Below are 21,305 nucleotides of genomic sequence, written 5' to 3'. Positions count from 1 at the left end.
CCTAGCTTTCCAGGTCCTAACAGCCTAAGGTGTGAGTTTTGTCCAACTCAAGCAGGAAAATACTGACTGAAGAACATAGTCCTGTCTCTCTGTACTCAGGCAGCTGTCTCGGCAATAGAGAACATACCCAGGGGACGGCTGTGCATTTTGTCTGGTACTTTGGCTGCCCTGTGAGCACAGAGCCCTTTTCTTTGTTGTGAATTCACGACTGCTTCTGGGCAACCTGCCTAGAAAGCTAGGGAACCGTCTCTGGCACCCATCTGCTGCACCCAGCTCCTGCCTGTTTAGGAACGTGATCTTACCAACTGCATTTAAATAATGGGTTTACCATAAACTTAATAGTCTGAGCTGTAAAATCCGCACCTGCTGTATTAGTCCATTTTCATACTGCTATGAGAAATACCCAAGATTAGGTAATTTATAAAGAAAAAACAGTTTAATGGACTCACAGTTCCACATGGGTGGGGAGGCCTCATAATCATGGCGGAAGGCGAAAGAGTAGCAAAGGCACATCTTACATGGTGCCAGGCAAGAGAGCCTGTGCAGGGGAACTGCCCTTTGTACAACCATCAGATCTCGTGTGAGACTTATTCACTATCACGAGAACGGCATAGGAAAAACCCACTCCCATGATTCAATTACCTCACACTGGGTCCCTCCCATGACACATGGGGATTTTGGGAGCTACAATTCAAGATGAGATTTGGGTGGGGTCGCAGCCAAACCATATCACCTGCCTTGAAGGTTGCTGGTCCCGTGTAGCCAGAAGCCTAACTGCCATTCTGTGATTGGATTTCCAGGGTTGGGCCCGGGCCCACCCCTTTCAGAAACTCTAAATTCATGACTTCTTGCCCTGCCTCTTGTAAGTGCTATTTTGCTCTAGTAATGAGAGCTCTTGAGCCTGTGTGTTCATTTAACCTAACACCCTGCAGAGCTGAGGCTTGGGTTTTTGCCAACTCCTTGTGGGATGGAGAATCCAAGGAATCTGGCCTCCTGGAAGCGAGGAAGGATCTGCATATGTGAACAGCAGTGTGTGACAGGAGAGTCAAGCTAGGGAGCAGGCAGAGTTGCAGGGCAGCCCTCTGCATGGCTCCTAACAGCCTCTTCTTTCTCTAGGTATGTGTACATTCCAGTGGGCGGGTCCCAGCATGGCCTGCTGGGGACACTGTTTTCCACGGCGATGACATTTGCATTTGTGAGCTACTGGCATGGCGGCTACGACTACCTCTGGTGCTGGGCAGCACTCAACTGGCTGGGAGTCACCGTGGAGAATGGAGTCCGGAGGCTGGTGGAGACTCCCTGCATCCAGGACAGTCTGGTGAGCAGGGTCCTTGCTCCTGTGTTAGGGGACAGCTGAGCTAGGCAGATCAGGTCTAGGAGGGATGGGGCCATCAGATTCCCTGCCCCCACCGTGGGCCCTTTCTGCTAGGTTGGTTCAAAGTCCATATGCCTAGAGACAAGACAGCTGGAAAAGAAGCTTCTGTAGTGCATATGTGTGTTTGTGTGTGTGTGTGTGTGCGTATATATGTTATAACTATAAAAAATGTATTATGTAAAAATTAGAAAATTTAAACAAGAAAAAAACCTCTCTTCAACAGAAACCATGTTAAGATCCATTCTTCTAAATTTTTTCTATGTGTTTATACAAACAGACATATGTATGTAACATTAAAACAAATGCTATTACAGAGAGATGATTGTATCCGGACCACCTTTTTAAGTCACTGAGTCGATACCTAACCACCCTTTTTAATGGCTACATAGAATTCCCTTATGTGGATATGCCATAATTTATTTTAGTCTCCTATTATTAGTAATCATATTATTCTAAAGGTTTTTTGCAGCTGTCAGCTGTATTAAAATGAATATCATAACCAGGATGAATACTCATAAGTGAAATTTCCAGGTTCAAGGTTTTTCTCTTCTTTAATGTTCCTTATGTATATTGCCTATTAACTCTTAACTGCCCTGTAGACAAAAGTACACTGGTTTATGTTTCTACCAATGGTGCATAAGAATGACCTTGCTAATATTGAGTATAACTGGAATTTTAAATCCTGATGGGTGTTGTATATAGTAGTATAAAAAACAACTAAGGTTTTAAGAAACAGTTCAACTTTACAGGAAAGTGATTTGGAAAATCAATTAAGCTTTTCTCTTTACACATATATTTTAAGTGATTTTAAACTATGGGCATAGCTTTTATCTTGCAAATGTGGTATATGATATATTACAATCTTGTCGGAAATCATCAGTTCTGAAGTTGCAGCAATATCTCTCTAACCCCAAAAAAAGTAGCTAAAAAGAAATGTGCTGGCATCAGTGTTCATGGCAGGCAATCACACACAGAAAATTTGAAAAATGATTAATGTGGCTAAATTCCACCAATATGAATAACTAAAGCAAATGCACTTTAAAAAACCCTGTCAAAACAGAATACATTTACATATGTTTTTATAAAGATAGCCATAGTACAAGTGGACAGTTATTTCAATAAAAACTGAAATAAACTGAGTAGTCAAACAACACATTGGAGGGGATTTAAATATGCTCATGTATGTATAAAGATAAATATTTTTCCAGCCATCAGCAGGAAGGAAATGCCAGTGGATTCTAATAGAAAATGGTATTTCAGTGAAAGCCATGGCTATGTAACACACAGGAAAACGAAAAAGGATGGTATCATAAAGATTTTAATCTTCCCTCAAATCTGAGCATTCTGCTCCAAAGCCTGAAAACACAGTTATCACCTTTGAAAGACAGAAGGTTCTTTTCAGCCCTGTCTGTAGCCCTATAACTCATTTCTGTGCTGTTTCATGAAGCAGCTAACATTAACCTTGAACTTAATGTTAAGCAGTGCTCTGTGGCCTTTGAGCCATAGCTTATGCTAGTAATAATTTTAGAAATCTAAAACGCTGGAGTAACCCAACTGTGCCATGTAGCCTGTGGCCTGTTCATTTTGGTTCAAAATAAATCAAGGCATCAGGCACATTTACTCACAGGATGAAGCTCTTGCCTGTCTACCTTGCTCCATCACAGCTTGCTTCAGGACTCACTCATTCACCTCACTTGACCTTCCATCTATAATTCAGGTACCTTGGTACATAGTAATTTTTGATATGCATTTTCTTGGCAAAATATTTGTCTTATATGTTGCAAATGTGATGTTTGGCTTGCATCTTTATTGAGCAAGAATATATTTTATGAAACCTATTTTTATCACCTACAAGGCTGGTAGGAGGTGACGGCTATTTAGACAATGTACTCCTTGAGTACATGGCCAGGTTCCCATTACTCTGTTTATCCCCATTGTCTGAGTGAGCCTCAGTATTAAGTCAGTGTACAATTAGTGCTTTCATATCAGATCAATTCTTCAGTTCTTCCTCCACTTGTCCAGACATAGAGTCTTCCTCCAGTACCCTGTTTCTTGTGTAGTTCCACACAACATCCAAATGCACACAAATTTTTGAGGAAACTATTTCCCCACTTAGTTTACCCTTCTTCCCTCTCTTTCCATGAATCAGTTTCCTGTTCTTCTGTCAAAATCCAAATAAAGACTTACTGCCTCTGTGAGTTCATTCTGCATGCCCCTCGCGTCCTCAGTATTATTCAGAGTTCTCCAGAGAAACAGATCAATAAGGTGTGTGTGTGTTTGGGTGGGCGGGCGGGGGTGGGGTGCGGTAGGGATGACGGTAAAGAAATTTAGTGTACAGAATTAGACTGTGTGATTTTGTAGGCTGAGAAATTCAGACCCAGGAGAGCTAATGGTGTAAGTTCCAGTCCAAAAAAAAAAAAAAGAAAAAGGCAAGAGAAGACCAGTGTCCTAGCTCAAAGACAGGCTTGAAGACAGAAAAAAATATTGTCTTAGCTTTCTGTTCTATTTAGAACTTTAACAGATTGGATGAGGCCCACTCACATTGGGGAAGGAAATCTGCTTTCTTCAGTCTACTGATTCAAATGTTAATCTCATCCAGAAACACCTTCACCAGAACACCCATGAATAATATTTAAGTGAATATTTGGGCCCATTCAGGTTTACAAATAAAATTAACCATCACACCCTTTCTTCATGGTGTATATCCTTCATCTGTTTTATTAAGAGAGATTAGCAGATGTCTAAATAAAAAAAACTATTTTTTCTTTGTCATATCGTCTTTTCAAAAAATGTTTGCAGGTACATAGTAGGTGTTTGTATTTATGGGGTACCTGAGATATTTTGATACAAGCATGCAATGTGTAATTATCACATGGTGGTAAATAGGGTATCCATCATCTCAAGCATTTATGCTTTCTTTGCGTTACAACCAATCCAATTATACTCTTCCAGTCAGTTTTAAATATATAATAATTGTTGACTGCAGTCACCTTGTTGTGCTACCAAATGCTATGACTTATTAATTCTATATAACTATATTTTTATGCTCATTAACCATCCTTCCACCCAACTACCCTTCCAGGCCTCTGGTCATCATCCTTTTACTCTCTGTCTCCACAAGTTCAGTTGTTTTAATTTTTAACTCCCACAAACAAGTGAGAACATGTGAAGTTTGTCTTTCTGTGCCTGGTTTATTTTCCTTAATTACTTCCAGTTCCATCCATGTTGTTGCAAAGGATAGGCCCTCATTCTTTTTTATGGCTGAATGATACACCATTGGGTATATGTACCACATTGTCTTTATTTGTCTGTTGATGGACACTTAGATTGCTTCCAAATCTTGGCTATTGTGAATAGTACTACAGTAAACACGGGAGTGCAAATATCTCTTTAATTTACTGATTTCCTTTCTTTTGAGTATATCCCAAACCATAGGACTGCTGAATCATATGATAATTCTGTTTTTAGTTTTTTGAGGAACCTGCGAACTGTTTTCCATAGTGGTTGTATTAATTTACATTCCCACCAACAGTGTACAATGATGCCCTTTTCTCCACATCCTTACCAGCATTCGTTATTGTCTGTCTTTTAGATAAAGCCATTTTAACTGGGGACAGATAATATCATATTGTAGTTTTGACTTGAATTTTTCTGACTTTAATGTTGAGCGCTTTTTCATATACCTGTTTGCCATTTGTATGTCATCTTTTTTGAAATGTCTGTTCACGCCGGGCGCGGTGGCTCACGCCTGTAATCCCAGCACTTTGGGAGGCCGAGGCGGGCGGATCACAAGGTCAGGAGATCGAGACCATGGTGAAACCCCGTCTCTACTAAAAATAGAAAAAATTAGCCGGGCGCAGTGGCGGGCGCCTGTAGTCCCAGCTACTCGGGAGGCTGAGGCCGGAGAATGGCAATGGCGTGAACCCGGGAGTTGGAGCTTGCAGTGAGCCGAGATTGCGCCACTGCACTCCAGCCTGGGCGACAGAGCGAGACTCCGTCTCAAAAAAAAAAAAAAAAAAGAAATGTCTGTTCAGATCCTTTGCCCATTTCTTAATCAGATTATTAGGTTTTTTGCCTGCAGAGTTGTTTGAGCTCCTTATATATCCTGGCTATTAATCCCTTGTCAGATGGACAGTTGACAAATATTTTCTCCTATTCTGTGGGTTGTGTCTTCACTTATTGATTGTTTCCTTTACTGTGCAGAAAACTTTAAACTTGATGTGATCCCATTTGTCCATTTTTGCTTTGGTTGTGTATTACTAAAGGATTATTTGCTAACTCCAGTGTCCTGGCAAGTTTTTCCAATTTATTTTTTTAGTAGTTTCATATTGTGAGACCTTAAATTTAAGTCCTTAGTTCATTTTGATTTGATTTTTTTAATATGGTGAGAGAGAGGGGTCTAGTTTCATTCTTCTTTATATGGATATCCAGTTTTCCCAGCACCATTTTTTGAAGAGATTGTCCTTTCCCCAGTGTATATTATTAGCACCTTTGTTGAAAATGAGTTCACTATAGATGTGTGGATTTGTTTCCAGGTTCTCTATTCTGTTCCATTGATCTATGTGTCTGTTTTTGAGCAATACCATAGTATTTTGGTTACTATAGCTTTATAGTATATTTTGAAGTTAAATAATGTGATTCATCCAGTTTTGTTCTTTTTGTTCAGAATAGCTTTGGCTATTCTGTGTCTTTTGTGGTTCCATATAAGTTTTAGGATTTTTTTTTTTATTTCTGTGAAGAATGTCATTAGTATTTTGATAGAGATTGCATTGAAACTGTAGATTACTTTAGATAATATGGATGTTTTAACAATATTGATTATTTCAGTCCATGAACATGGAATATCTTTCCATTTTTTGTGTCCTCTTCAATTTCTTTCATCAGTGTTTTATAATTTTCATTGTAGGGATCTTTCACTTCTTGGTTAATTCCTAGGTATTTAATTTTATTTGTAGCTATTATAATTGGGATTACTTTCTTGATTGCTTTCTTTTAGTCTGGCTAAAGGCTTGTCAATTATATGAATCTTTTGAAAAAACAAACTTTTCGTTTCATTGATTTTGTATTTTCATTGTTTCAATTTTATGTATTTCATCTCTGATCTTTATTGTTTCCTATGTTCTAATTTTGGGTTTGGTTTGCTCTTACTTTTCTAATTCTTTAAGGTGCATCATTAGGTTATTTTTAGTTTTTCGACTTTTCTGATGTAGGTGCCTATAGCTATAACTTTCGTCTTAGTATTTCTTTCGCTGTATCCCATCGGTTTTGGCATGTTGTGTATCCATTATCATTTGTTTCAAGGAGTTTTTCAATTTCTTTTTTAAGTTCTTCATTAACCCTCTGTCATTCAGGAGCATACTGTTTAATTTCCATGTGTTTGTATAGTTTCCAAAATTCCTCTTGTTATTGATTTCTGCTTTTATTCCATTGTTCAGAGAAGGTAGTGGATATAATTTCATTTTGTACAATGTTTTAAGACTGATTTTGTGGCCTAACATATGGTCTATCCTTGATAATGATCCATATGTGGAAGAGAAGAATGTGTGTTCTGCAGCCGTTGGATGAAATGTTCTGTAGATGTCGATTAGGTCCATTTGACCTGTGCTGCAGGTTAAAGCTGATGTTTCTTTGTTGATGTTCTGTTTGGATGATCTGTCTAATTCTGAAAGTGGGGTGTATAATTTCTTCAGCTGTTATTGGGATATCTCTCTTTAGCTCTAATAATATTTGCTTTAGACATCTGGGTGCTCCAATATTGGTTGCATATATTATTTACAACTGTTATATCTTCTTGCTGAATTGATCCCTTTATCATTATATAATGATGATATATGTATCTTTGTCTCTTTTTATAGTTTTTGTCTTGAAATCTATTTTGTCTGATGTAAGTATAGCTGCTGATGTTTTGTCTTGAAATCTATTTTGGTTTCCATTGGCATGGAATATCCTTTTCCATTTCTTTACTTTCAGTCTATGTGTCTTTATAAGTTAAGTGTGTTTCTTGTAGCCCACAGATCATGGGGTCCTGTTTTTTAATCTATATGTGTTTTTTAATCTATTCAGCCACTCTTTCTTTTGATTGGAGAGTTTAGTCCGTTTACATTCAACGTTGTTATTTATAAATTAGGACTTCCTCTTGCCATGTTACTATTCATTTTCTGTTTTGTGGTCTTCTTTCCCTCCTTTCTGTCTTTTAGTGAAAGTGATTTTCTCTGGTGGTGTGTTTTAATTTGTTGCTTTTTTGTGTATCTGTTGTGTGTTTTTTTATTTGAAATTACCATGAGGCTTGCAAATAATCTTATCACCCATTATTTTAAACTGATGACATCTTAACACTGATTGCATAAGCAAATTAATAAGCAAAGAGAAAACTAATAAAAACTCTACACTTTAACTTTGTACTACTTTTAACTTCTTGTTGTTTTTATTTATATCTCATTGTACTGTTTATGTCTTTAAAAGTTGTTGTTGTTATTATTTGTTACTGGTTTGTGTTTTAGTCTTTCTACTCAATATATGAGTAGTTTGTAGGCCACAATTACATTGTCATAGTATTCTGTGTTTTCCTGTGTACTTGATATTGCCAATGAGTTCTGCACTTTCAGATGATTTCTTATTGCTTATTAACATCCTTTTCTTTCAGACTGAAGAACTACCCTTGGCATTTCTTGCAGGACAGTTCTGGTGTTGATGAAATTCCTCAGCTTGTTTGTCTGGGCAAGTCTTTATTTCTCCTTCATGTTTGAAGGATATTTTTGCTGGATATATTATTTTAGGATAAAAGTTTTTTTCCTTTAGCACTGTATGTCTTCTGCCCTCCCCTGAATTGTAAGATTTCCATTGAAAAATCTTCTGCCGGATGTATTGGAGCTCCAATGTATGTTATTTATTTCTTTGCTCTCGTTGCTTTTCAGATTCTTTCTTTATCCTTGACTTTGGGAGTTTGATTATCTTGAGGTAGTCTTATTTGGGTTAAATCTATTTGATGTTCAGTAACCTTCTTGTTCTTGAATACTGATATCATTCTCTAGTTTGGGAAGTTATCTGATATTATCTCTTTGGATAAATGTTCTACCCCTGTCTTTTCCTCTCTTTACCTCCCTTTTAAGGCCATTAACTCTTAGATTTGCCTCTTTGAAGCTGTTTTCTAGATCTGATAGGCATGCTTCATTCTCTTATTTTCTTTTTTATCTCCTCTGACTGTATTTTCTTATAGCTCATCTTCAAGTGTGCTAATTCTTTCTTCTGCTTGATCAATTCTGCTAAGAGACTCTGAGGCATTTTCCAGTGTGTCAGTTGCATTTTTCATCTCCAGAATTCCTGCTTGATTCTTTGTAATGATTTCAGTGTCTGTTAAATTTATGTGATAGGATTCTGAATTCCTTCTCTGTTTTGTCTTGAACTTCATTTAGTTTCCTCAAAGCAGCTATTTTGAATTCTCTACCTGAAAGGTCACATATCTTTGTGTCTCAGCAATTTGTTCCTGGTGCCTTCTTTAGTTCATTCAGTGAGGTCATATTTTCATGGATGGTCGTCATGCTTGTGCATGGTACATTAGTATTTGGGCATTGAAGAGTTAGGTGTTTGTTGTAGTCTTCACAGTTTGGGCTTCTTTGTACCTATGCTTCTTGGGAAGACTTTCCAGGTATTTGAAGGGACTTGGGCATTGTGATCTAAGTTTTTGGTTGCTCTAACTGTATTTGCATTATGGGGCACCCCATGTCCAGTAATGCTGTGAGTCTTGCAGACTCATAGAAGTACCACCTTGGTTATCTTAGAGAAGATCCAGAAGAATTATCTGGATTGCCAGGAAAAGACTCTTGTTCTCTTCCCTTACTTTCTCCCGAACAAATGGAGTCTGTGTGCTAAACTGGCTAGAGCTGGACGTGGAGTGACACAAAAACTCCTGCGGGCCACCACCACTGGGACTGCACTGGGTCAGACCTGAAGTCAGCACAGTACTGGGTCTTGCCCATGACCTACAGTAACTACTGCCTGGCTACCACCTATGTTTGCTCAAGGCTCTAGGTTTCTATAATCAGCAGGTGGCAAAGCCAACCAGACTTGTCTCCTTCCCTTCAGGGTTATGGGTTCCTCCTGGTCCTGGGTGGGTCCTAAGATGCCATCCAGGAGCCAGGTCCTGGAGTCAGAAACCTTAGGAATCTACTTGGTGCATTATTCTACTACACCTGAGCTGGCACCCAGGCTGCAATACAAAGTCCTTGCCACTCTTCCTTCTCCTTTCCACAAGCAGAGGAGTCTTTTCTCATGGCTACCACCACCCTAGGCCTGTGGCAAGTATTGCTTGGCTATTGCCAGTGTTCATTCAGCCTCCAAGGGCTCTTCATTCAGCTTGTGATGAATGCTGCCAAGCCTGGGTCCTTCCTTTCAGGACAGTAGACTCCCTTCTAGCCCAGGACAGGTGCAGAAATGTCTGAGCCAAAACCTGGAACTGGGAACCCAAGAGCCTACCCGGTGCTCTACTCCACTGTGGGTGAGCTGGTACCTTGGCTGCAAAACAAAGTCCTCTTTCCTCTTCCCTCTTCCCTCTTCTTTTTTCAAGCAGGAGGAGTTCCCCATAGCTACCACAACAGGGAATGTGCTATGTCATGCCTGAAGCCAGCAAATCTCTGAGTCATACCAAAGGTCCACAGCAAGCACTGCCTGGCTACCACTGTTGATTATTCAGGGCCTAAGGGCTCTTTTGTCAACAGGTGATTTATTTTGCCAGGACTGCATCCTTCCCTTCAAAACAGTGGGTTCTCTTTTAGCCCAGGATGTGTCTAGAAATGTTGTCTGGGAGGTAGGGGTTGGGATGGAGGCCTCAGAACTCTGCCTGGCCCCCTATCTTACTGTGGCTGAGCAGGTATCCAAATTGCAAGACAAAGTTGTCTTTATTCTTCTGTCTCCTCTTCTCAAGCAGAAGTTTGAAAGGAATCTGTCTTGGGGCTGTGAGCTATGTTGCCTGGGGTTGGGAGAGGGGTGATGCAAGCACTCCCTTGCATGCCCTGGCTGGTGTCTCACTCGGTCACATGTCCCTGAAATCAACTGGCTTGAAGTTCAGCAAAGTATGAGGACTTGCTCAGGAATCAGTCCTTGTTGCCTAGACTACCTTTCAAGTTTATTTATGACCTTGGAGTCCCTTAGCCTTTGGGGAAAAGGGTTGCTGGAATCCAAGTTCTGACTTCTGGGGATGGATGCTTCCCCGCTGACTAGGGCTGCTCTAAGTGCCGCCTCCATGGGCACTGGGCTGAGTTCTGCCCAGTATCGTTTTCTGCTGTGACAGGGCAGCCCTGAGTTCCAGTGCCAAGTCCCACAGTCACTGTGATCTTTCTCCCCCAAGTGTACGAGTTGTTGCTCCATGCCATGTGGCTGCTGTTAGAGGATGGAGGAGAGGTGGCATTGCAATTTAAGACTGTCTTTCCTACCCTCTTCAGAGCCACTTTCAGTGATATGAAGTTAAAACCAGGTACTGTGATTGCTCATCCAAGTTTTGGTTCTTATAAAGGTGTGTTTTTATGTGTAGATAGTTGTTTAATTGGGTGTTCCTACAGGGAGAATGATTGGTGAAGGCTTCTATTTGGCCATCTTGCTTCACCTCCCACTTGTTTCATGTCTTCATCTTCAACCCCAAGGTCTTATTTGGGGATCAAAATATAGAAGAATTCTATTTCTTGGTGTTGGTAGACTGAGAGCTGAACATTCGCCCAAATACTTGTCAGAGCTGAGTGTTGGAAATAGGAAACCCTCTGATCGTCTACAACAGGGTTGTCTGATAGAACTTTTATGGTGACAGAAATGTTCATTGCACTGTCTAATACAGTAGCTACTAGCCCCATTGAGCACTTGAAATGTGGCTAGTGCCTATTTAAACTCTGAATTTTAAATATATTTAATTTTAGCTAATTTAGATCCCAGTATCTCCCATAAGGCTAGTGGCCACCATTTTAAACAGTGCAACTCTGGAACATACCCCACTTCTAGAAAACGTAACGTGCTGAACCTCTTGACCTGGAAATCTCCCAGGTTTTGCACATGTATTACTGAGCTCATGCACCCCTACCTCCCAGTAATTCCAGCATACTCTCTTTCCCCAAATGACACCACCATCTATCTACCTACTCAAGGCCAAAGCTATTATGTTATCCTTTGTACCTCTCTCCCCCTCAGATTCATCTGCATGTACTGTACATTCTACCTCCTAAGTAGACCTTGAATTTTTTTGTTTGTTTCTATTTCTACTGAAATCCTAATCCAAGCTGCTCTCATTTCTTTCCTGGTCTACCAAATAGCTTCTAACTAAATCCCTGCCGCCACTTCCTCTCCCTTCCATTTATTATCGTCGTAGTCCTGACTGATATTTCTCCATAAAAACCTAACCATGTTGCTGCCCTTTAAATCCTATAGTGACTCCCATTTTGTTAGAACCAGGTCCACAACATTTAAGATGACCTATGACACCCTATCTGATCTTTAACTTACTGCCTCTTCCCACTCCTCCCCCCATCACCTCTCTGTTCTTCTTTCCATTCATTACATACCTGGTCCCTCTAGCCTCAGCTCCCCAACACAGGTACTTCCATCTTCTAGAACGCTCTCTTTCCTTCCCTTCCACCCCTACTCATCCTTCAGATTTCAGCTCAAATGATATCTAGTTTGGCCCTCCTAACTCAATTAGATCCCATTTGATAATTTATTTTGGGTACCTTGTATATGTTCTCTTCTGCTGTATTTATCACAGTTGAAATGGAAATTTTAACATAATTTATTCCCTCACTGAACTGTAAGCCTCACAAGGTCAGAAATACTGTATTCTTGACCCTTATCCCAATTCCTGGCACAATGCCTTGTTGAATAAAAGAAAGAATGAATGATCCTTTCTGACTTCATTCACTGAGGGGAGTTTAAGATGAAATAGGCTTATGCAGCAACATGAAGAATATAGATTGAACACTGAAAAAACTGACTAAGACTGAGAGTTATTGAGTATTGGGAGATTATCTTACTAAGCAGCAGCATAGAAACAAATAGGTCTAGCGATGGCAAAATGCTGTTATAATGCTCAGTGCACAAAATATATATACAGGAAACAATGGGGTAAGGAGGAATTAGTCTTCCTGGTAGCCTGCTGCTTTATGAGAGAAGGGATTGTTGATTGTGACTCACTGAGACACAGAGCCGTAGGAAGCTGACAAAAGGCATTTTCACAAAGCATCCAAGCTCGGTGGATGTAGAGGAGTTACTGCTGGAGGACTGCGCTTTTTCTCTATACATGTACTCTCCAGGGAGCGAGGATTTCTGTTTGGCATTGAAATATTTTAATCAGAGGAAACATTTTGAAGTGACACCACTTCTTGCCAATTCTCGATTTGATCTCTCCTTTGACGGAAGGCTCCTTCAGGCTGCTTGTCGATTATTCTTACCCAAAGGAGAATCTATATCTCAAATAGTTCACCTACTCCCACCCCTGATTTCCATTTCATTGAATAATTTAAATTTGTTCTCCCCTCCCAGCCTTGCCTCCCCCTCTTTGCCCCAAGAGTGTCTTGCTGAGCTGATTTATATCCTCTCTGAAGCAGTAAAATTTCTATTTATAGACTTAATTGAGGAAACACACCTCTAGTGAAAACCACCGAGAATCAGTCTGATGGTTGTGGTAGGGATTTGATGTTCTGGGACATCAGAGAGAACCCAAAGACTCTATAGTGGTGGTAATTCAATTTATTGGCCATGTTGATCAGTTTGATTTTGAAGATAGAGAATTCCAAATTGGTTTTAAGAGATCAACCAATTTAAAAGTATTGTTGATTGTAAATTGACCAACATGATCCAAACTATGGTTATTTGATTCTGTAGAATCCTAACTCACCACTTGACAAGACATACATGTCTAGTTGTCCTGATTAGAAAACCTTTTCCTAGGGGTCAGTAGTCCAAGCCCCGACTAAGCCTCTGAGGGAGTATAAAGCAAATTTGAGAAGAGCTGTGGTGTTTGATAATGGCTCATGGCCTTCTATTCCTCCACCATTTGGATTTCTTTCAACAAATTGAAATCAAGCAGTTACTGGACACAAGCCATTTTCTCCAGAAAATGGTACCCTTTCTCGACTGAGCCCACTTAGGCATAGTCAGCATGGCTATTCATTTCTTAACTTATTCATTTAGGGAAAAAATTCTCAGCATCTTATGTGGGAGACACTTTGCACATTACTGAAGGACTCTAAACTGAATAAGACATGATCCCTGCCATGAATTAAGGTTCCTTGCCTGGCCTTCTATCAGAGTACTCATATTATGATGACTGCTTTGGATTAAAGATGTAATAAAACCATGAAACGGGAGCTTCTCTCTATGAAGAGCTAGGATATCTATATGACAAATGAACTTGCCTTTATAAACATAATAAAATGCTGATTGACCTAGCCTTCCTAGGCATTGCTTAGAAGAAAGGTCCAGGCTAGAGACAGAAATTTGGGAGCATATAGATGATATTTTGGAGCCATGAGAATATTTGAGACTCTTAGAGAAAGAGAGAGAGAGAGAGAGAGAGAGTGCGCGCGTGCGTGTGTGCAAAGAGAAGAAAAGGCAGCCAGGGAACACCAGTATTGAGAAGTTGGATGGAGGAGGAGTTGAGGAGGAGGAAAATCTAGAAGGTGATTTCACAGAAACTAAGAAGAGGAGAGATTTCATGGAGGGGAAGTGGTCCATGGTGGTGATGCTACTCAGGGGTCAAGTAAAATGAGAGTGCTGGCAGTGAGAAAAGAAAGCTGTGAGAGTTCATCCCTGCCCGCCAGGGGCTTATGATCCAGATGGAGAGACGAGATATGCACAGACCAGTTGAGGGCCACTATAAGGCATTACGTGCAGAGTGACCAGAATGAGGCACAGAGGCAGCTGATGTTCATGGTGGTCAGTGTGAGCGAAGCTTTTGGGAAATGTTCATTAAAGAGCCAAGGCTTAAATAGCAACCTGGAGAATCAACAGTAGGATTTGGCTAGGGTCAGGAGGGAGAAGAAGACTAGCATTGCAGGCTGGGAGAACAGTGCACACGCTGCCTGAAGTCAGGCACGGGCATGCTGTATCCAGGTCACGAGGCTGCCAAGACAAATGGGAGAAGGGTGGTCAGAGGGGCCACATGGTTCCCATATAAAGAGATTTGAATGCCATGCTTAGAAATTTAGGAACACGAACCACTTAACCAAACAGGAGAGCATTAAATTAACATATTAATCCCACACATCAAATTAGCCTGTTGTGCCAGCTTATTAGTGCTCACTCGGGCCTCTGGGTCTGGAAAAAGCAATGTGTGTTGTTATGAACAGTGCGTTCCTTGGTGGATTACGACCTGTTGGCACCCCCACGGCATTGTCTCCCACTCCTAAGGATCATTAGCGATGCAGGAAACACACTATGCAATTCTCTGGTTATACATTTTCTTCTCTGTGGGAACTGGAAGCCTGAATCTTAACCTCTCTGGTCTAAGAGGTAGAATTCTGAAAATAATTCCACGTTAGTTCAAATATGTTTAGTATGACAAAAGCATTTTCAAAGGTTCTTTTTAACTTTCCATGACTGAGTCAGCTGACAGATAGAAGACTTTGAAATAGAACCCATTTTCAGTTATTCCTGGACTGATGAGCGCCAGGACTGGCCAGTGCTTGGCCTTCTGCTGCCGTTCCCTGGCTGCTCAGTTTCTGCTGGAGCAAGACAGGTCACCTGCTCTAATCATCGGCTGCTATCATGGCATTCTTATACCTTCTCCCTGCTTAATGCAAAGGCTCACCTGGGACACCATAATCTCAGGAACGAGTACTGAGCCAAAGATGAGATCCACAGCGTGAATGTAAATGGTTGAAACTGGCTTTTCTTGGTAGTTTGTGGAGTTTGATTCTTCATCTGTGAGTCTCTGGTCTCTGTTTCTGCAGCACAGATGAATGGTGGTTGCTCTAATCGCAGTCTAGTGCCTAGCAGCTTTCCATAGATGAACTTGGGAAAAACAAATAATCTTAGTACGTATATGTTGAAGCTTTGGCTGTGTCTTTCCAATTCTGGGTATCTTTTTTTCTCCCCTAAATCCAAATTACCCACCGGAGGTGACAAAGCTTGAATTTCCAGTGTTCCTGTTATTGGTGAAAAGAAAAATAGCCCCCTTGTTTATTCCTAAAATAATATGCACATACTTACTGCAATATATTTTTACAATGTATATTTATATATGTGCATATGCTGTGACTATATGTGTGCAGCATGTGTGTGTGCACGCGTATGTATGCATTTTTAAAGATCTAAGGCAGAGATGTGCAGGACTTCCAAAATAAGATTCTTCTAAAGTACCTCACATTCTTTCCAAGTCCTAGAAATAAACTCTGCTTTAAAAAGCCTTTCGAGCAGCTGCTGGTCTTGTTAGAGATAAGCTGGGTTGGTATTAATATACTTGTGATTACTGACATGTATTGAAACACACAATTTAAGTTGGATCTTGCTTTTTCTTCTGGTGTCAAACCTGCAGTTTACCTAATAGGCTGGAGTAATTGCTAGAACAGACACTGACTGTCCACGGAAGGGTAGGAAGCAAGGGTACAGTATAAAAGGTGAAGTTCATCCATCAAACTGACTGCAGCTATTAAAAGTGATGTTAAAATAGTTTTTTTGTTTTGTTTTGTTTTGAGACAGAGTCTAACTCTGTTGCCCAGCCTGGAGTTCAGTGGCACGATCTGGGCTCATTGCAACCTCCACCTCCCAGGTTCAAGTGATGCTCCTGCCTCAGCCTCCCAAGTAGCTGGGACTACAGTTGCATGCCACCATGCCTGACTATATATATATATATTTTTGTTTTGTTTTGTTTTTTGTATTTTTAGTAGAGACGGGTTTTCACCATGTTAGCCAGAATGGTCTCGATCTCCTGATATCGTGATCCGCCCACCTCGGCCTCCCAAAGTGCTGGGATTACAGGCCTGAGTCACCGCATCTGGCCTAAAATAGTTTTTGTGAGAGGGAATATGTTCTTGACATATTAGTTTAAAATGATCACCAAAGAATGATAGATTTAATAAAACCTTATTTTTATTTAAAAATACACATAAACAGAAAGGTATGTGAAAGGTTATACACTAAAATAATCGTGGTGGTTAACTCTTACTGGTATTATTATTTATGATACATAGTTTCTTATTTTTGCTTATTTATATTTTCAACTTTTGCTACAGTAAATGCATACTGTTGTCTAACTAAAAATTATTGAGAGAGAGGTGAGCAGGACGGATTCACCCTAGGGAGGCTTTGACTAGCTGATCCTGAATGCTTGATTTATGTTAGAAATTGAAAGTTAGTCAGATGTAGTGGCTCATACCTATAATCCTAACACTTTGAGGGGCCAAGGTGGGAGAATCCTTTGAGGCCAGGAGTTCGAGACCAACCTGGGAGACACAGTGGGACACGTTTGCTACAAAAACAAATAAAAATCAGCCTGTTTTGATAGCATGTGCCTGTTGTCCCAAATACTCAGGAGACTGAGGTGGAAGATCGCTTGAGGCCAGGAGTTCCGTGCTATAGCACGCTATGATTGTACTTGGCGAATAGCTACTGTGCTCCAGTCCGGGCAACAGAGCAAGACTCAACAACACCACCAAAAAAAAAGAAAAAAAAAAAGAAGAAGAAGAAGAACAAAGAAATTGAAGGTTAGAGTTGTCATTCTCTAGAACAAACTAGGTCTGTTGTAGTTGCCATCCTTTGCTGAAGAAGAAATGGTACCAGATACCATACAAGAATCTCTCACATTTGTTATTTGATGTAACCACTGCAGCAAACCTCCAGGGTAGGTGTTACTACCTCCAGTGTTACAGATAGGGAAACTGGAGACTGGGGAAGGTAAATAATTTATCTAAGAACACAGTTAGTTAAATGAGGAAGGGAGTCAAACCCAGTTATACATGATCTAAGATTCCTGGATTTCAGACTAGAATAATCTTCGTTTTGATAAACCCCTCCTACTTAGATCACCCGTTCACTTCATGTCTCTTTGCTGCTTATGCGTATTGGGCATTGGATTGATTAATATTCAGCCCTCAGTACTTGGACAACGTGGGTTTCAATTGTGTCTTCTCTCAACCTGTTTATCAAATAACTACTCTGAAAAATTGGTCCAACTAAAAAGGGAATGTTCACAGAGGGAATTTGACCACGTTATCTCATATGATGTTAACAGCAGCCATATAGGTGTGTCTTATTATTCCCATTTTTACAAGGAAAAAACCTGAAACCTGAAAGTTTAAGTAAGATACATCCATGGTTCACACATCAAGCATGAATGTAATAAATAAATAAGCAAACAAGCAGCTTCCCTTCATCTCATTCTTGGGTCCCTTTCGCCAGCAACAGCAACATTCAGTTCTCTTAGTTGTTTCTGATTTTTACTTCTTTCCAAAGTGTACACTAATTTTATTATTTCTTCATTTATGTTTGTTTCTTTCCTTCCTTCCTTCCTTCTTTCCTTCTTTCCTTCCTTCCTTCCTTCCCTCCCTCCCTCTTTCTTTCCTTCTTTTCTTTCTTTCTTTCTTTTCTTTTCTTTTCTTTTCTTTTCTTTTCTTTTCTTTTCTTTTCTTTTCTTTTCTTTCTTTCTTTCTTTCCCTCCCTCCCTCCCTCCCTTCCTTCCTTCCTTCCTTCCTTCTTTCTTTCCGTCTTTCTTTTCCTTTTTTGAGGCAGAGTTTTGCTCTTGTTGCCCAGGCTGGAGTGCAGTGGCTTGATCTTAGCTCACTGCAACCTCCACCTCCCGGATTCAAGCCATTCTCCTGCTTCAGCCTCCTGAGTAGCTGGGATTACAGGTGTGCACCACCACACCTGGCTAATTTTTTTATTTTTAGTAGAGATGGAATTTCACCATGTTGGCCAGGCTGGTCTCAAACTCTTGACCTCAGGTCAGGTCCACCTGCCTTGGCCTCCCAGAGTTCTGGTATTACAGGCATGAGCCACCGCGCTCAGCCTATTTCTTCGTTTATGAATTGTAACTATTAGCTGCTTTCTTCATGAAATTTTAGCATCTTAGTCCTATTCCCTATTTTTCCTCTTAATATAATAACTCCATTTTGTTTGTTAATTCAGCACTCAGCACACCATGGTAAGTGTGGCTCACTGCCAAACTGTTTAATATAAGTGCATCTCCTTTCTTATACAACTGTGTCTTCCACTTAGGTGAAGAATTGCCTTGCCATTTTTTTTCTTTCATTAGTTTACTGTCCCTCCTGCTTCCCAGATTCTCCAATAGAACTGGAAAATCCCTCAGATAGAATTTTCCACATGGTCAGAGGTATCTGCTCATCTGTCTATTCTCTTCCTTTCCTGGAGAATCTCTCTTGAAGCCTTTCCATCCCCTTTTCCCACCTGACTCACTGCTCTTTAGATGCTCTGTTTAGCTGTTGTACTGCTGCTTCCCTTCTCCTCTCTCCTTTAACAATCCCTGTTTCTTTGTGCTGGGTCTTGTTTTTTTGTTTTTTTTTTTCTTTTTCTCCCTTGGTTTGATGGAGCACATCCTTTAGTAGCTTTTTAAGAAAAAGGCCATAGAGAGATAGTTTTTTGAGACCCTGTATTTTCAAAAATGTCTTATATTTACTCTCACACTTGACTGGGCACTGGATTTCAGGTTGAAAAGTAATTTGTCCTAAGAATTTTGAAGATATTATCTGTCTCCTAGCTTTTTGCTTTTCTATTGAGAAATGCCATTTTCATTAGTGTATGTATTCTGTTTTTTGCTCTGGAAGCATTACTGCAAACATCTTTGGTATATATCTAAAATTCTACTGTGCCCATTGTCCCTGCCTTTAAATTCTCTTTGATGCAATTTATCTATGAAAGAACTTTTATCCTGGGGGCAAAGGAGGAAGAGGGAAACCTCGGGCTCTATATGTTTATTACCCAGCTTTTTAACTAATCTCCCAGCTTTTTTCTTCTTCATGGGTTACTCTTGCCATCTGTGGTACCTGGTGCCTCTATGCCTGGGCCTTATGGGTGTTTGGTGTATAAATGACTTTCATGTCTTTGACATCTAGTATTCGGGTATCTCAAATCTACTAATTCTTTAATTTGCTCTATCTTATTAAAATGAGTTGTCTTTGCTCACCCTGCTCTTCCCTTCATTTTTTATCTGTGGATGTATACCTTTTTCAAATGTTTACTTGCATTTTAATGAGACTTGCAAAGGGATCAGAGATGTTTATTATGTTTAATTGGATATCAGTAGAGGAGTTTTGTGTCCTATCGCTTGGTGAATCATTCTTAGATTTTAAAATATTAAGATTACTTAAAAAGGAGGCCTTGCTTTAAACTGTTGTTTTTGTGGTTTTGACATGATGTAGCTGAGGCCACAGCTGTCACATCCTAGGCTTATTCACTAGTCCCAAGGGACCTAAGTGTAGCCTGGAGAGGGAGGCCCTCAGTACCATGCGCAGCTATCACTTGGGTGTGATGGTCGTCAGACTTTCATCTTCCCACCCATGTGCCTTGACTCTTTATGCTCAAGGGAGATGGCTGGGGTCTAAGGTCATTTAGTGGAAAGATTCCTAGGTTTTCTTTTGTTTGTTTTTCCCTTGTTACTTCTTTTTAACTTAATGAAGTCATTCACGACCATATACTTTTAAAAAATACATATAGAGAGATGAAGCTGAAAGTCCTCCGGGATACCCACCCCCCAACAAACACACCCTGCTCATTTTCCTCCCCAAGAGGTAACCATTGTTATCAGTTCGAATATAGTCTCCCATACCTTTGCTATTTTGTGTTTGTGTGGTTTAAGGAATATTCTAAAGTTTGCAGTTTTCTTCCTCACTGATATGCTGTGAAGATGTTTCTATGATAGTGTATGCAGATCTGTGTAATCAGGAATGGTATGGATGGTATGGATATATCATTCAGCCATTCTCCTGTTGAAAATTCAGGTTGCTTCTTTTTTTTTTTTTTTTTTTTTTTCGCTTGCAAATAATGCGTCTGCAGTGAAGATTCCATTTTGAGCTTCCTTGTACATGTGTGTACGTGTTTCTTTAGGGTAGTTACCAAGAATAAAATAGGACAGAGGAGTTGGCAAACTAAGGCCCATGAGCCAGATTTGGTCAACTGATTGTTTTTGTATAGCCTGAAGTTATGAATTGTTTTTACATTTTAAAATTGTGTTATTGAATACTCTATCCTTTCCCCAGTTATTTAAAAGATCACCTTGAATATATAGTAAATATCAAAATATACATGGATTCACTTTTTGGCTATCTATTCTGTTGCTTTGATCTAGTTGATTGTTTTAGTTTTAAATACTAGAGTTTTATATTGTGTCCTGATTTTTGCTAGGGAAAGCCCCTACCTGTTTTTGGCATTTTTTCAGAATTGCATTGGCTAGTTTTGCCTGTTGACTCTTCCGTCTGAATTTTAGAACTGGTGAAGTTCCCCAAAACTCCCTTTGGTATTTTTATTGGAATTTGCTAGATGTGCATTGAATTGCAGCATGATTTGAGTACAGTTAATATTGTCTTAGTCCATTTGTGCTGCTATAATGAAATACCTGAGACAGGGTAATTTATGAGGAACAGAAATTTATTTCCTAGAGTCCTGGAGGCTGGGAGTCAAAGATCAAGACACTGGCCATTTAAGTGTCTGGTGAGGGCCCAGTCTCTCCCTCCAAGATGGCATCTTGTTGCTGCATTCTCCAGAGGGGACAAATGCTGTGTCCTCACATGGCAGAAGGAAGAAAGATGAAGGGGTAGAGAGAGTGAATCCACTCTGACAAGCCCTTTTAAAAGAGCCCAAATCCATTCATGGGGTGAAGCTCTCATGAATTAATCACTCCCCTAAAGGTCCCATCTCTTAATACCACCACAATGAGGATTAAGTTTCAACATGAATTTTGGAAGGGACACTATCATTCAAACCATAGCAAACGTTAATTATTCAA

General features: G+C 40.0%; 1 protein-coding gene across 8 annotated transcripts in view; it reads left to right on the top strand.

Annotated features, from left to right (window-relative positions):
• Positions 1–21,305, top strand: part of HHAT (hedgehog acyltransferase) — a 345,552-nt gene that overhangs the window by 259,569 nt on the left and 64,678 nt on the right. For all 8 annotated transcript variants that reach the window (XM_025389801.1, XM_025389791.1, XM_025389780.1 and 5 more), the window contains one exon: positions 1,117–1,318. In XM_025389801.1, coding sequence (XP_025245586.1) covers positions 1,117–1,318 — 202 coding nt within the window. The remainder of the gene's footprint in view (positions 1–1,116; positions 1,319–21,305) is intronic.

Source organism: Theropithecus gelada, chromosome 1 (genome assembly GCF_003255815.1).
Source record: "Theropithecus gelada isolate Dixy chromosome 1, Tgel_1.0, whole genome shotgun sequence".
Classification (NCBI taxonomy): Eukaryota; Metazoa; Chordata; class Mammalia; order Primates; family Cercopithecidae; genus Theropithecus; species Theropithecus gelada.
This window is presented reverse-complemented; position numbering and strand designations above follow the sequence as displayed.